The 15,181-nt window shown below is 41.2% G+C and overlaps 1 protein-coding gene across 1 annotated transcript; it reads right to left on the bottom strand.

Annotated features, from left to right (window-relative positions):
* Window positions 1–2,156: 2,156 nt before the first annotated feature.
* LOC100566950 (C-signal) lies at window positions 2,157–14,336 on the bottom strand. Its single transcript, XM_003223786.4, has 3 exons — window positions 13,938–14,336; window positions 10,900–11,077; window positions 2,157–6,491 (listed from the first exon to the last, which is right to left on the bottom strand). Exons 1-3 carry the CDS (start codon window positions 14,256–14,258, stop codon window positions 6,205–6,207), a joined length of 786 nt encoding a protein of 261 aa, XP_003223834.1. The 5' UTR covers window positions 14,259–14,336; the 3' UTR covers window positions 2,157–6,204.
* Window positions 14,337–15,181: the final 845 nt, after the last annotated feature.

Below are 15,181 nucleotides of genomic sequence, written 5' to 3'. Positions count from 1 at the left end.
AATGTCTTATTTTAGGGGAAACAGGGTAGTATTATAGTGACATTCCAAGGTTATTTTTCACTGTGATTCTCGCCTATTGGTTTTACAAGATTCCGTTATTTTTTGGATGGAACCGTGGTGGCGCAATAGGTTAAACCCTTGTACCGGCTGAACTGCTGACCTAAAGGTTGGGTTGCTGACCTGAAGGTTGCTGGTTCAAATCTGCAAGACAGGATGAGTTCCCGTCTATTAGCTCTAGCTTGTGGGGACATGAGAGAAGCCTCCCAGCTAACAAATCCGGGCGTCCTCTGGGCAACGTCTCTGTAGACGGCCAATTCTCACACCAGAAGAGACATTCAGTATGTTCTCAAGTCGCTTCTGACATGATAAAATTTTGATAATATTATAACAGTTAAGGAAAAAAATTAAAAGAAAGCTAAATGCAAGTTCCACTAATAGTGTGTAAGAAAATGTCTCTCTTCTACTAGGAGATACGATATATTTGCAATGTTTCTTTTCTGTCAGTATATCAGAAGATTGCCCCATCTTTGTGCCCGTGCAGGTGCAATGTGATGTACTTTGGCTTTTGAACAGGAGTTTCTAGCCAGATGGTTTTGGAAGGGTGCACTGTTTGCAGTCCTTGGTCAGTATGGGAAAGATATTTTCCTGCGTCACCACTGGTTTAATAATTTTCCTGCCAGACAGAGTTAATAGGGAATGATTGTGGAGGAAGACTTGATGCAATGAAAAATACATTGACTTATGTCAGTGAGCCTCTACTTATTACATCACTACTGTTCACGTCAATGGTAGGGTATTGCAACATGCCTGTCACCCTTAGCAGTTGTGTGATGTGGAAAAGATGGGGAAACACTATATGACCAAACCCCAAATGTGTTGAAATAATTTCTTAATTTTATGCAGCAGGAATGACTTCCCCTTCTGCACTGCCCCCTAAAATACCCCTGAACAACCAATGGCTTATTGATAACATGAGTGCAGTGCTGAAGGGAGAATTTTGATATAGGAGGAATCACAGCTACAGTTGAGTCTCTCTTATCCAACATAAATAGGCTGGCAGAACGTTGGATAAGTGAAAATGTTGGATAAAAGAGGGATTAAGGAAAAGCCTATTAAACGTCAAATTACATTATGATTTTACAAATTAAGCACCAAAACACCATGTTTTACAACAAATTGACAGAAAGAGCACTTCAATACATAGTAACATTATGTAGTAATTACTGTATTTACGAATTTAGCACCAAAACATCGCAATGTATTGGAAACATTGACTACAAAAACACTGTCTACTAAAAAATTAACTACAAATAAAGATAGAATTGCATAAAATGAACTTACAGTAACAACATTGTCAAAAGTTACATCAGTAAAAAGCTCGGTCCGGTGAAGATTTTAAAAAAATCTGTGATTCTTGGCTGCCTAGAGAAACAACTGTGGATCCGGGTGGGAGGCAGACTGCGTTGAATAATACAGAACATTGGATGAGCGAAGGTTGGATAAGCGAGACTCTACTGTACTTCCTTTTAAGTCTTGCAGAAGACAAGAAAAGAACTGGTCCACTCTTGTTTTTTGAATGGCAGTTGGAGAGTTTACAAGCACATTTACAAGCAGTCCCCAAGGTACAAACAAGATAGAGTCTGTAGGTTTGTTCTTAAATTGAATTTGCAAGCAAGTTGGAACAGGTACATTTTAAAAATATAACTCCAACCAAAAATATATATGGTTTAGCTTTGGATAGGATAGGGAAGGGTTAACACCCTTCTGTTTGTTTTACTCTCTGTGCCCCCTGTTCAGAAGATTTCACCTCACCTTCTTTCCCTTTGATTATTAGATTTTGAAAAAAAATGGTTTGTTGTGGAAACAAGGATTGGTGATAAAGCTTCAGTAGAGACACCCTTTTCCCATAATAACTCTTTCAGGTGTGAATTTCCTTTCCTATGGGTAGATTTATCTCACTTCCTGTTGTCTCACCCCTGTTCTTAACTGTGAGTCTAAGGTAGATATTTGTAAGTTGGGGACTGCCCATATTTTCATACTGCCTTTCTCTCAACGCTTCAAAAGCTATATACAGCATAAAGAAAACAATACACACATAAAAACTGTTGCACCTCTAGGCTGCAGATGCATCTCAAAATCACACTGGAGCCCCAGAATATAAGTAAGCAAGCTGTTTATTGAAGATTATATGCAAGCAGTAGCAAAATAAAGTTCAAAGTCAATGAAATGAGGTTTAAGTCCACAAATAACAAAATACTTGAAAATCTTGAAGCAAGGGTCTATAAAAATCACTCAAAGATCAGAGTACAAACAGCATATCAAAGTTAACCCCAATAAAGGTATCAAAATTAGTCCAAGCAACGTATCAAGGTAGTCCAAGGCACAGGATCAAACTGGATCACAGGAGACCAAACTGCAACACAGGAGACAACACTCCAATATTAGTCCAAGGAACAGGATCAATGATGGAACACAAGGCAAGGTCTTGGCTGGAGCAAAAATCCTAGTCGCAAATTACTGGAAAATCAACTGGATACACAAAAATCCCCAAAAGCAAGGACAAGAGTGGAACAAGAATCAAGGCACAAGGTTGCAGGAACATGGAGCATGAAACAGAGATCTCTCTCTTGATGAGCAAAGTTACCACCTCTGAATTTATCAGAGAACACAGTTCCTCTCAAATGTAATTCAAGGCCTCTTGCCGTGGGAAGGCTGCCCATTATTCTTTCTGAATAACAATATCTGGCTGTGCCGAAAACCCTCCCGTTCTCTCCTCTGCTGATAAATCACTTTCCTAAGGTCAAACTCATTAGCCTTATCACAACAAAAATCCTCACTAGAATGCCCATCTGGCAAAGGCAAACCCGATATTGACTCCTTCAAGGAATGGGTTCAAGCTGCCAGCTAGGAACTATTGTGTGCCTGTTCCCAGAATCCTCCAGCCCAAACTCTGGCTGGCCTGGGACAGCAGTTTCCTCCAATTCTGGCTGCATAGGAATCTCTGGCTCAAATTCAAAGTCGTTTGGCAAGTCAGATGCAGGAGCAATCACAGAGTTAGGAGTAGGAACAATCACAGGTTGTACAGGCCCAACCTCAGGCTGGGCTACAACAAAACCCAACAATGAAACATAAAGGAAATAGCAAGTTGAAAATATGTGTATTGACAAAAGTGATGGGACTGAAGCTTGACCAAAGCTTAGAGTAGGAACACATTTCATAACCAGGGAGTAAAAGGGGAGAAAGGCCCTTCTTATGAGCTCTCATCAGTAGACCTTCAGAAGGACCTCTCATGTAGATCTAAAAATTGGATGCTAAGACAAGTGTCCCTTTGAACAGAAAGGCCCTACATCTGACTTGGGGAACCTTTGGCAGGTCAGATGTTTGGGATTTCAGCTCTGAGAAGTCCCAAACAGTTTGAACAATTGGAAGTTGCAGTGTGGATTACAAATATCTGGAACAGCCAAATATTAGCTTTCCACCAGCCAAAGCTACTTAAGGTTTAAAGATAAAATACCTTGATCTGACTGCAGGAAACAACTGGCAGCCACTCCAGATCTTGTAATTTTGGCATAATATGATCCTGAGAGTGTAGCCTAGTTAGCAGTCTAGCCACTTTTTATAGGAACTGAAACTGTTTGGATATGTTTCAAAGATAGCTGGTATGTCTAATTTAGCACCACAGGGATTTAATTTACTTGAAGCAAAATTTGAATTAGCTTTGTGAAAAGTTCATATACAACTCTTGCAAAATAGTTTAATCATCGTAAGTCAGCCAAGGGAATCAAAACAACAGGAGCTTGAATGGCATTATGTCTATGTTTGGTTCCTTGGTTTGGTTCCTTGGTCTAAGCCAGAGTTCAAAACTCCTCCAGATGTTTTGAAATTAGCTCCTACAATTCCTAACAGCTGTTAAGCTGGCTGGGATTTCTGGGAGCTGAAGTCCAACACACCTGGGGAAGCACAATTTGAGAAACACTGGTCCAAGCTTTATCCTGCCGTGGTGCCCATTTATTCTGGGGACCTGACCATCTCATGCCACACATTAACCTCTGATCAGCCTCATTCCTAAAGCACTCTTCAATTGTTTTGGAGAACACCCATCAGCCTCAGGGACCACAATTAATGATCAGGATGATGGCAGCTGATTCCCCATTCCTCATCTGCAAGAACATGGCAAGATTAAGACTACCGATCACTTTGAGAATCATGGTTTTTTAATTCTTTTATGTATGTGTGCTAGTATACTGAAATCCAGCCATTAAGTCCCATTCATGGGAGGAAACCAGGATATAAAATCAAATAAATATGTAAAAATGAGCCTTCATAAGTAAAGATTATGTGGGAAGTGTCTCCGTAGTTCTAAGCCTTGCAGAACCTGAGCAAACTCTTCAGCAATCTTCTACAATTGTAGTCCTTTATACCAAAATCTTATTTTTCAGCAAAGTGTAATTCCTCACTGCTGCAACCCTCTCAAGTATAGCAGTTCACCGTTTAAGCAACTTGCATGCGTTCTCTCTACATGGGTATTTTAACATTTAAAAATATTGTTTGCCAATCTGTAAATGGTCATCCAACACCTTTTGGCTAACTTTTATTATTTAGGATTCTGTGCATTCTTCAGCTTTGGAAAACTGGCCTGCAGACCCTGTTTTATACACTTAATTGGGAATACGGTTGTTATGTTTTCCGGGCTTTATGGTCATGTTCCAGAACTATTCTCTCCTGACGTTTCACCCACATTTATGGTAGGCATCCTCAGAGGTTGTGAGGTATACAGTGTTCCCTCACTACTTCGTGGTTCACTTTTCGCGGATTCGCTGTTTGGCGGTTTTTCAATAAACTCTAAAATACTATAAATCATAAAAAAATTACAATTTACAGCCTAAGGAAGGGAGGAAGGAGAAGCCAAAGGGCAAGAAAAGGAGCCCAAGCAGCAACAGGAGGAGAAGGAGGTGATTTATCAACACACGATTGGTTGATAAAGACTTAAAATAATGTATAACTACTAAAATAATGTATAAATATTAAAATAAATATAGTGTCCCTACTTTGTGGATTTTCACTTATTGTGTGTGGTCCTGAAACCTAACCCCCGCAATAAGTGAGGGAACACTGTATTGGAGAAACTAAGCAAGGAAGGTTTATATATCTGTGGAAGGTCCAGGGTGGGGGAAAGAACTGTTCTCTGTTGGAGGCCAGTGTGGATGTTGTAATTAATCACCTTGATTAGCATTAAATGGCCTTGCAAGCTTCATGTCCTGGCTTTTTCTTGCCTGGAGGAATCCTTTGTTCAGCATCATTAGCTGCCCCTGATTGATTCACGTCTGGAATTCCTCTGTTTTCAGAGTGTTGTTCCTTATTTACTGTTCTGATTTTAGAGTTTTTTTTAGTACTGGTAGCCAGATTTTGTTCAATTTCATGATTTCCTCTATCCTGCCTTCCTCACCTGAGAGGACTCAAGGCGGATTACAAATCTGACAAGATTCAATGCCAATAAACAACAATACAATAAAGTAAAACATAGAGCAATGAAAAACAATTAGGCATTAAACACATGAAATATACAAAACTTAAAACATACAAAGAGTGCACAAATCCATTCGTCCAAAAACCTTGTTCATAATCCTTGATTCTGACCGTGTTGAAGCTGTAAAAGCTTATTGTCCTTTGTTAGGAGGTGTTAGCTGGCCCTGATTGTTTCACGTCTGGGATTCCTGTTTTCGGAGTGTTGTTCTTTATTTACTATCCTGATTTCAGATGTTTTTTAAAAAAAATACTGGGAGCCAGATTTTGTTCATTTTCATTGTTTCATCCTTTATATTGAAATTGTCCACATGCTTGTGGATTTCAATGGCTTCTCTGTGTAGTCTGACATGGTTGTTAGAGTGGTCCAACATTTCTGTGTTCTCAAATAATATACTGTGTCCAGGTTGGTTCATCAAGTGCTCTGCTATGGCTGACCTCTCTAGTTGTGTTAGTCTGCAGTGCCTTTCATGTTCCTTGATTTGTGTTTGGGCAATGCTGTGTTTGGTGGTCCTGATGTAGACTTATCCACAGCTGCACGGTATACGGTAGACTCCTGCAGAGGTGACCGTAGCATTTGTTGGATTTTCTTAGTAGGTCTGTAGATAGTTTGTAATTGGGAATAGCCTCTGTTGTTTCCTATTTCTGAAGAGGTGCTTCAGATTGTAGGGGAACTGTTAATTACCATGGCAATTCTGAACCATCCCAGGCAAAAAACTTCCCAGTTTGTTCCATATCAAGATTGTTTATAATACTCATAAGACAATTAACTGAATGTTCTGGAGAGAAGAGTTTGCCCTTGGGCACATTCTTATGGTAAGGTTTGGATAAATCAGTGTCTACAGTCCCAGGATGCAAGGAAACACATATAACTTTAGCTTTTCCCCTCCTGAGTTCAATGCTGAGATTCTTGGTAGCCATGTTCAAAGCTGCTTTAGACATCCGGTAGCTATACCATCCGCCCAAGGCTGAAAAACAAAGCAGAAGTTGGCAAACAGATTCAAGCTGTGTAGCACCTCTTTACAGTCACCTTTGTTTACAACATCTGGATTTACTCCAACACAACTGCTGAATAATATCTAGGCAGAAACTGGATGGTAATTAAATCCATTATGCTGAATGACATTAAAGAGATGTGATCATGCCATCGAGCTCCTTATTGCTACTGTAATTATCACTGGATTATCTGCTAATAAACATGGTGTTCCTTGCTAATCCAAATGTTGTCAAAAAAAACTGCTTAATGATTGTGAGGGAATGGCAGTTCCCAAATATTCAGGGAAGCTCACATGATATCCCCAAATCCAATGAACAAGGCTGCCAAATGGAGTAAGAAATGCTAAAAGTGACATTCCAAAACATGTAGAAATACAACCCTAAGATACAGAGCACTATAAAGAGAGAGAAAAGCAATAATTCTTGTCTTTCACATAAGAGATTTTCTATAGACAGGCAGTCCCCAGGTTACGAAAAAGGTTTGTTATTAATGTAAGTCTGAACAGGTACATTTTAAAAGTGTAACTCCAGATATATATGCACTGCGAATAGCACAGGGAAAGGCTAACAAACACCCTGTGATGTTTATTTTGCTGTCTGTGCCCTGTTCAGAATATTTCATCTTGTTTTATGTCCCTGCGGTAATTGGATTTTGAAAATTTTGGCTTCTTATGGAAACATGGATTGGTGGGAAAGCTTTAGTTTACCCATAACTCTTTCAGGAGTCAATTTCCTTTCTCAGGGATTGAATTCTCTCACTTACGTTTGTCTCACCCCTGTTCTTGGAGCCCCTGGTGGTTGACTGACAGGTCGGCAGTTCGAATCCACGGAAAGAATGGATGAGCTCCCTCTGTCAGCTCCAGTTCCCCATGCGGGGACATGAGAGAAGCCTCCCACAAGGATGGTAAAACATCAAAATATCTAGGCACCCCCTAAGCAGCATCCTTGCAAATGGCCAATTCTATCACACCAGAAGAGACTTGCAGTTTCTCAAGTTGCTCCTGACATGAAAAAAAAAATGGTTCTTAACGATGAGTCATTTTCATGTCGGATGTTTGTAACTTGGATATTGCTTTTATTATATGTTATGGCAGCAATATAAAGCTATTTGCACCCAATCTGTGTTCTTCCATGTAGGTATTTCTGTGTTATCTGTTTGGAAGAATGGTTTAGGGGAAACTATTTTTAGATGCCCCATAAACACAACATAGAAACACTAATTGTGTTTTTTTAAACGCCTCACCCTCAACACAGTCCATTGTGATATTATGACAAATGCAGGGACTGGCAACTTGTGAACCTCCAGATGGTTTTGGACTACAGCTCCCAAGATCCTTCACCACTAATTATGGCACCTAGGGCTGATGACAGCAGCAGTCAACAATACATGGTGGACCAGAATTTGAGACTTAAATATGGAAAGACCCAGTTTCAGATTCTCACTTAACTTTAACACTAGTTGGAACCTGCAATTCTCAGGCTAATCCATCCTACTTTGCTGGATTACTATGCCAATAAAGACCGATGGGGCAAGGAATAGCATGTCTGTATGGAGGGGAGTTCTGCTGTTTCTCAGGCTGGATCTACACTGCCCTATATCCAGGATCTGATCCCAGATTATATGCTTTAAACTGGATCATATGAGTTTACATTGCCAGATCATATGGGATAAGCAGATAATCTGGGATCAGATCCTGGGATATATTTGAGCCTTTCCAAACTAATTATGATGAAAGCAACTATTCTTTAGCAATGGTGAACAAGATAGTCACATGCATACTTCAAAGTTCCCAGGTGCCTTCTTATTGAAGGTCACAGAGGGTGCAAATCATCCACAAATGTGGAGCTTTCCCTCTTTCACTCCCTTCAAAACACCACTGTCGGTGTGCGGCTGAATTTGAAAATTGCCCTTCCTACCCCATGACTTCTTGCCTTTTTTCTGTTAGGAATGGAAGTGAACAAATGTGTTTCTCTTGATCAGCACTGCCATGTTGAGGATCTGGTCACTTGGATATACAAAGCCAAAATGGACACAGATGCTAACAGGTACAAGCCGTTTCCTTACAGAAAAACCCACTGCATTGCTCAAAAAAGATAAAGCAGGAAACTCTCAAGGTTTTCTTTATTGTTGCTTTTTATTTTAACAACTGACATGCTGAATATTTGTTTTTAGGGTTAGATTACTTTGTGGATATTCCAACAGGCTGCAATTTGCTTTGTAAGAGTTTTAACCTTCTACAAAATGTGGGTCATACACTAACTCAGTATAAGCATACACAGGATACAAATCACATATATTCACATGACAGTGGAAAAGCCAGAAGCAGAATGGCTTTACAAACCAAAAACATCCAACATTGAAACCAAATCAATTTTACTTAGGGAAAGAAATCAACTGAGCATATTTTGTGTCTCTTAAGAGCCTAACCATGATCTTCATTTACATATCTTACTAGCTGTGCCCGGCCATGTGTTGCTGTGGCGAAGTATGGTGGTAGGGGAAATAAAGTATTGAGGAATTGGTGGTAGTTAAGGTAAAGGGTAAAGGTTTTACCTTACATTAAGTCCATTATAAATGGGTTATATAGCTGTGTGGAAGGGCCTTGAGTCTACACTGCCATATAATCGATTCCAATCAGATAATCTGTATTTTATAGGCAGTGTGGAAGAGGCCTAAGTGAGGCCTAACTCTGCCTGTCCCCTGGGCTGAGTGGGTTGCTAGGAGACCAAGTGGGCGGAGCTTAGCCTTCTAACTGGCAGCAATTGGATAAAAACAATTCTTCCTCTCCCTCTAATTAGGACTTTATTTTTGTTTTCTTTTTGTTGTATGAACGTAGAGACATGGATGACGGATTGTGCTGCCAAGTTTAGTGTTTCTGGGATGTGTAGTTTTTTTGTTTTGTCCTAGGCCGAAATTTCATTACCCTTTTATATATATAGAAGGATGCCAGCAACAGGTATCTCAATACAGATTTTGGGGAATACAACCCAACACCTGCCAATTTTATAATCACTTTTAAGGTTATTAATTGATTTTCTGAGAGTATAAGTCAATCAGGCAAAAAAGCAAATAATATTTAATTTTGTACCAGTTGTGATTAACCTGTCCTATATTTATGATGTTATTTTTTATCTGGCCAGATTGCTAAAATTGCTTTTGTATTTTAACAATGTCAAAATATTGAGAGTCATCCAGTTTTGCACAGTAACTACTCCTTGCTAGATGTTTATGTATAAATTTTGTTTACTCCTGTATTTGGAAGTAGCAATTGATGAGGAATTGGAAAATATATTCACATATTGTATGCACATTAGAAGCACTGAAATATAGAAAAATCATACTCTCTCTGTACCAGGCACTCAGACACAGACACAAAGAAGGTGCAAGGGGTCTGTGTAAATGTAAGCTGGCAGGACAGGGAGGAGAAGGCGGGCCTGTTACGAGATGGTCCCAGGTACAGCTAATGGAGGGAGAGTGCACTTCCCTTGACAGATCTCTTAGTTATCTGTAACTTGCTACAGGCTGGTTAGAGTGCTTAGATAGGGAAAATGCTGAGACATGCATATTTATGCCCATGTATGTAAACATGTGAAGTGACGTACTGATGATGAGATGTATGTAGAAGCATGTTTCTTTGTTTGAAAATGTATAAAAGGCAATGTCAACGCCTTTATCCTCGCTCTGGTTTGCTTTTGGAAGAAAGTCCACCGCAGAGTCTTCAGCTGAAAATAAAATCCTTTTCAGCCTCAACGAAAGGGTCGCTCTTGATATTATCTTTCCTATCAATAGCCAACACATTCATGTGAACGGGGTTTCTTGTAAAAGTAAAAAAAAAAGCTTCAACAGAAGTCAATTACAAATGCTTCTAAAATGGGTTAAACTAATGAAATCTTTTACTGCCCACTATACAGCAATAATAATTATGCCTAATTAACTTTAAGAACTTGCTTTTTATGTGATCAGTGTTTTAAGGTTGTGGCATTATAACCCTTTGCCTGGGAATAAGCTTCATTTAACATAATAGGGCAGTTTGGAAAAATTGGGGTGAGTTATCATTTTAAAAAACCTTTTAAAGAGCCATAACAGAATATCGGGATGATTAAACTAGCAGGGCTCAGGATCATTTCTGTGATAGCCTTATGACTGTAATTTTTAGTCAATTATTTTTGCCTAAACTTAACACACTAAATTACCAAAGGAACATTGATGTTCAGGAAATGTTACAAAAAATCACATCAACTCTGCATGCAGGGTGGATGTCCAAGGCAGAACAAAATCAAAATTAAATAGATACAGCTAGACTGGGGATATGAGAAAGGTTTACGTTCCAAACATTTTAACTATGCAACTAAAATCTTCATTGTGGACATAAAACTTACCATTATCGCCTATGGATCCAACTCTGGCGGACATGTTCACAAGGATAGCTTGATGCTTTTTGCCTGGATCAGGACTCTGACGTCCAAATGCTCCCGTTCCATTCAACAGCAATGGAGTAAAATATTTCGCCACCACTAAGGGGCCTATAGAGTTTGTTGCCAGTGTCAAAGCAAGGTCCTGGATTGAACATTAAATAAAAAGCCATTGAAAAGACAGCAAAAAGACTCATAAAATAAACTGTAAAGTCTTCTTACCAATATTGAAACTCAAAGATGCACCCACTCTTTAACTTCAAGCTGTCTGTCAAGTTGTGGTGCTCCCATTACCTTCATAAGGTTTCCCTAGGCAGGGAATAATCAGAGCCAACATCTAAGTCCTGACCAGGGCTGACCCTACTTAGCTTCCAAGATCAAACTACAGGAAAGGAGATTCCACCTGAACATTAGGAAGAACTTCCTCACTGTGAGAGCTGTTTGGCAGTGGAACTCTCTGTCCCAGACTGTGGTGGAGGCTCCTTCTTTGGAGGCTTTCAAGCAGAGGCTGGATGGCAGTCTGTCGGGGGTGCTTTGAATGAGATTTTCCTGCTTCTTACAGGGGGTTGGACTGGATGGCCCATGAGGTCTCTTCCAACTCTACGATTCTATGATCAGACAGCATCTGGCACCTTTGGGCCATTTACACCTAAGGAAATGTGCATAGCTGTGATGTCTCATGGGCCATGTAGTCCCGTTCCTAGTACTGTTGTGACAGATGAAGAGGAAAATTTGGGTTTCCCACCGTTTCTGCCAGATTTGGAGCCCTTGCAGCTGCAGGATGTTTGCCCACAAGAAGACAGCCAAACAAGCCTTGAGCCGAAATCTCCCCCATTTTCTCGCCGCCTTTATTATAATCAAGATAGACACGCTAGGGAGGCGACTCGCCGAAGCGCCAGGATAGCTGCCAGACAATTAGATGATTAGTCTGTTTCCCTTGGGAAAGTTTAAGGAGTCCTGCATCTGGACAGTATAGGTTTCGGTTCTTGTTCCCCAGAGAAAGTGTGCTTTGGCGGGAAAACAAGATCCTATATAGATGTTGGCCACAAAGGATTCCTTGCGGAGTCAATTCGTCAGCTCATGGAGTGAGATCGTGTGTAGACTTCGTACTCCAGTTCCCAGCTCCTGAATCAAGTTCCCAGCCCTGCCTTGTTCCACGGATTCCTATGGACTCAGTTCTTGTTCCACGAATGCCTTGTTTCAAGTTGGACCTTGCCAAGTCTCAAGTTTTGCCTTGCTTTGCGATTTAAACTACGGACCCTGCTTCTCGGATTCCAGCCTTGTTTTCCTTCCTTCGGATTTACCTTAAGCCTCAAAGACTAAGGACAGTTCCCCACACTATTGCTTGCCAAGTAGTGTGTGTTTCGGTAAAGTGGATTATAACTTTGGACTTTAATATCATATATTGGACATTGTTTTCCTGGACTATATTTGACCTTTCCTGAAAGGTCTACTTCTGAACTATATCCTACACTTGTTTTTATTGATTTTATATATTCCTTTAATAAAGATATTAGATAGATTCTGGCCTCTGCGTATGGTTATTGGTGCTCTTCAGCCTGGGTCCTGACAATAGCCCAATGGTTATCTTGAAGAAGTGAATACCATTACTGAATTTCAAGCAGGTTTTCAAGTTATAGTGACCCACTGAATATCATAACATCTCCTTAGACTGGGAATAATCACAGTTGGTTTTGATACCTCTTTACTCTGAAACATAGCCCAGAACAGCTGGTATAGCATCCAAGTACTGACTGGGGCTAACCCTGCTTAGTTTTCAAGCTCAGACAGGATCTGGTGCCTTCAGGTCCTTATCAGTGTGCAATGCTTGCATGAAAGGACTATTTGCATTTTAAAAATCACATGAAAGGCATACCTGCATAAATATCCACATGAAATGCATAGCTGCCTAAATATATGCAAGGATGGCATATTGTACACAGATATTTGCATAACAGCATATTGGCATCTATTACACCATCCAAATACTGACCAGGGCCGATGCTGTTTAGCTTCCAAGCTCTTTAGATTCTTAGCAACCTTATTTGCATCTATATTTGTATGAAAGGTATATTTGCATAACTATTTGCTGAAGTGGTAACTATTGATCTACTCAAATTTGCATATTTCCGAACTGCTGGGTTGGCAGAAGCTGGGGCTAAAAGCAGGAGCTCACCCTGCTTCCTGGATTCAAACTGCCGACCTTTCAGTCAGCAAATTCAGCAGCTCAGTGGTTTACCCTGTTATGCCACCAAGGGGGGCTTTTAATGTATGTTGCGCCACCAAGGGGGGCTTTTAATGTACATGTTTAACCTGCTGCACCCCTGGTGGCGCAGCGGAATAAACCACTGAGCTGCAGAACTTGTTGACTGAAAGGTCTGTGGTTTGAATCTAAGGAGTGGGGTGAGCTCCCGCTGTTAGCCCCAGCTTCTGCCAGCCTAGCAGTTCAAAAACATGCAAATGTGAGTAGATCAATAGGTACTGCTCAGATGGGGAGGTAACGGCGCTCCATGAAGTAATGCTGGTCACTTGAACTTGGAGGTGTCTACGGACAACGCCGGCTCTTCAGCTTAGAAATGGAGATGAGCACCAACCCCCAGAGTTGGACATGACTAGACTTAACATCAGGGGAAAACCTTTACCTTATGAATTGTATATTTTTACAGCATTGAATTGTTGTCGATATGCGAGTCTGCTCTGAGTCCCCCTCTGGGTTGAGAAGGGCAGGGTACAAATATGGTAAATAAATAAATAAATCTGTTACACTATCCAAGTACGGATCAGGGCAGGCCCTGCTTAGCTTCCAAGTTCATACTGGTGCCTTTAGGTTCTAAGAAGGCATATCTGCATAAAATTTGCATGGGAGCGATATTTGCATAAATACAGTATTTCCATGGCATCGCTATTTGCGTAAATACAGTATTTCCATGGGAGCTCTATTTGCATAAAATTTGCATGGGTGCGCTATTTGCATAAAAGGGGGCGTGCCCCGCTCCGTTCCCGACCTGGGCGGCGACGTCGCGCAGGCTGGTCTCCCCTCGGCCGCGTGGGTGCAGCAGTGCCCCGCAGTTGACGACCAGGTCCAGCCCCGCGTGTTCCTGGGCCACCGCCTCCGCCGCCCGGCGCACCTCCGTCTCCTGCGTGGAGTCCAGCGGGTAGAGAGCGAGGCGCCGCGGGAACTCCGCCTGCAAGGCCCGCAGCGCGTCGGCCTCCGAGGGCCGCCGGCAAGTGGCGAGAACCAGCGCATCCTCCCGAGAGGCCAAGATGTGCTTGCAAAAATGGAAGCCCAGCCCTCGACTGGCGCCCTGAATGAGCGCCACCGCCATGCCTGCCCAGCCTCAGCCCTATCATTCGCCTGTGGCACTGAGCCCCTCCATGATACCCGGATGGAGAGAGCGGAAAAACTACAAAACGGAGCCACGTGGGTGGCTCACTCCGCTTGGAATGCATTGCAAAGCATGCCGGGAGTTGTAGTCCGCCCGCAAAATCAAGCCCAAAGGGCACCTCCCTGTGGATTTTTAGGAGGAATTAAGACACGCCTTTAAGCAATTGTACAAATCCCATGCTTTCCATAACATTTGGCAGTTAAAGCGGGACAAAACTGTTGTCGAAGGCTTTCATGGCCGGGATCACAGGGTTGTTATATGTTTGTATGTATGTACCTCACAACCTCTGAGGATGCCTGCCATAGAAGCAAACGTCAGGAGAGAAAACATAAAACAACCCAGGGCAAAACTGTATTAATTCTACAGTGCAGATGCACCACGGGAATCCCCGATTCAAAACCCGAATTAATTAGGAAACTCAATCAGAGAAGTCAGCCATAGCAGAGCACTTGATGAACCAACCTGGACACAGTATATTATTTGAGAACACAGAAATGTTGGACCACTCTAACAACTATCATGTCAGATTACACAGAGAAGCCATTGAAATCCACAAGCATGTGGACAATTTCAATATAAAGGATGAAACAATGAAAATGAACAAAATCTGGCTCCCAGTATTTAAAAAAAAAACATCTGAAATCAGGATAGTAAATAAAGAACAACACTCCGAAAACAGGAATCCCAGACGTGAAACAATCAGGGCCAGCTAACACCTCCTAACAAAGGACAATAAGCTTTTACAGCTTCAACACGGTCAGAATCAAGGATTATGAACAAGGTTTTTGGACGAATGGATTTGTGCACTCTTTGTATGTTTTAAGTTTTGTATATTTCATGTGTTTAATGCCTAATTGTTTTTC

The sequence above is a fragment of the Anolis carolinensis genome, chromosome 3, assembly GCF_035594765.1.
Source record: "Anolis carolinensis isolate JA03-04 chromosome 3, rAnoCar3.1.pri, whole genome shotgun sequence".
Lineage (NCBI taxonomy): Eukaryota > Metazoa > Chordata > Lepidosauria > Squamata > Dactyloidae > Anolis > Anolis carolinensis.
This window is presented reverse-complemented; position numbering and strand designations above follow the sequence as displayed.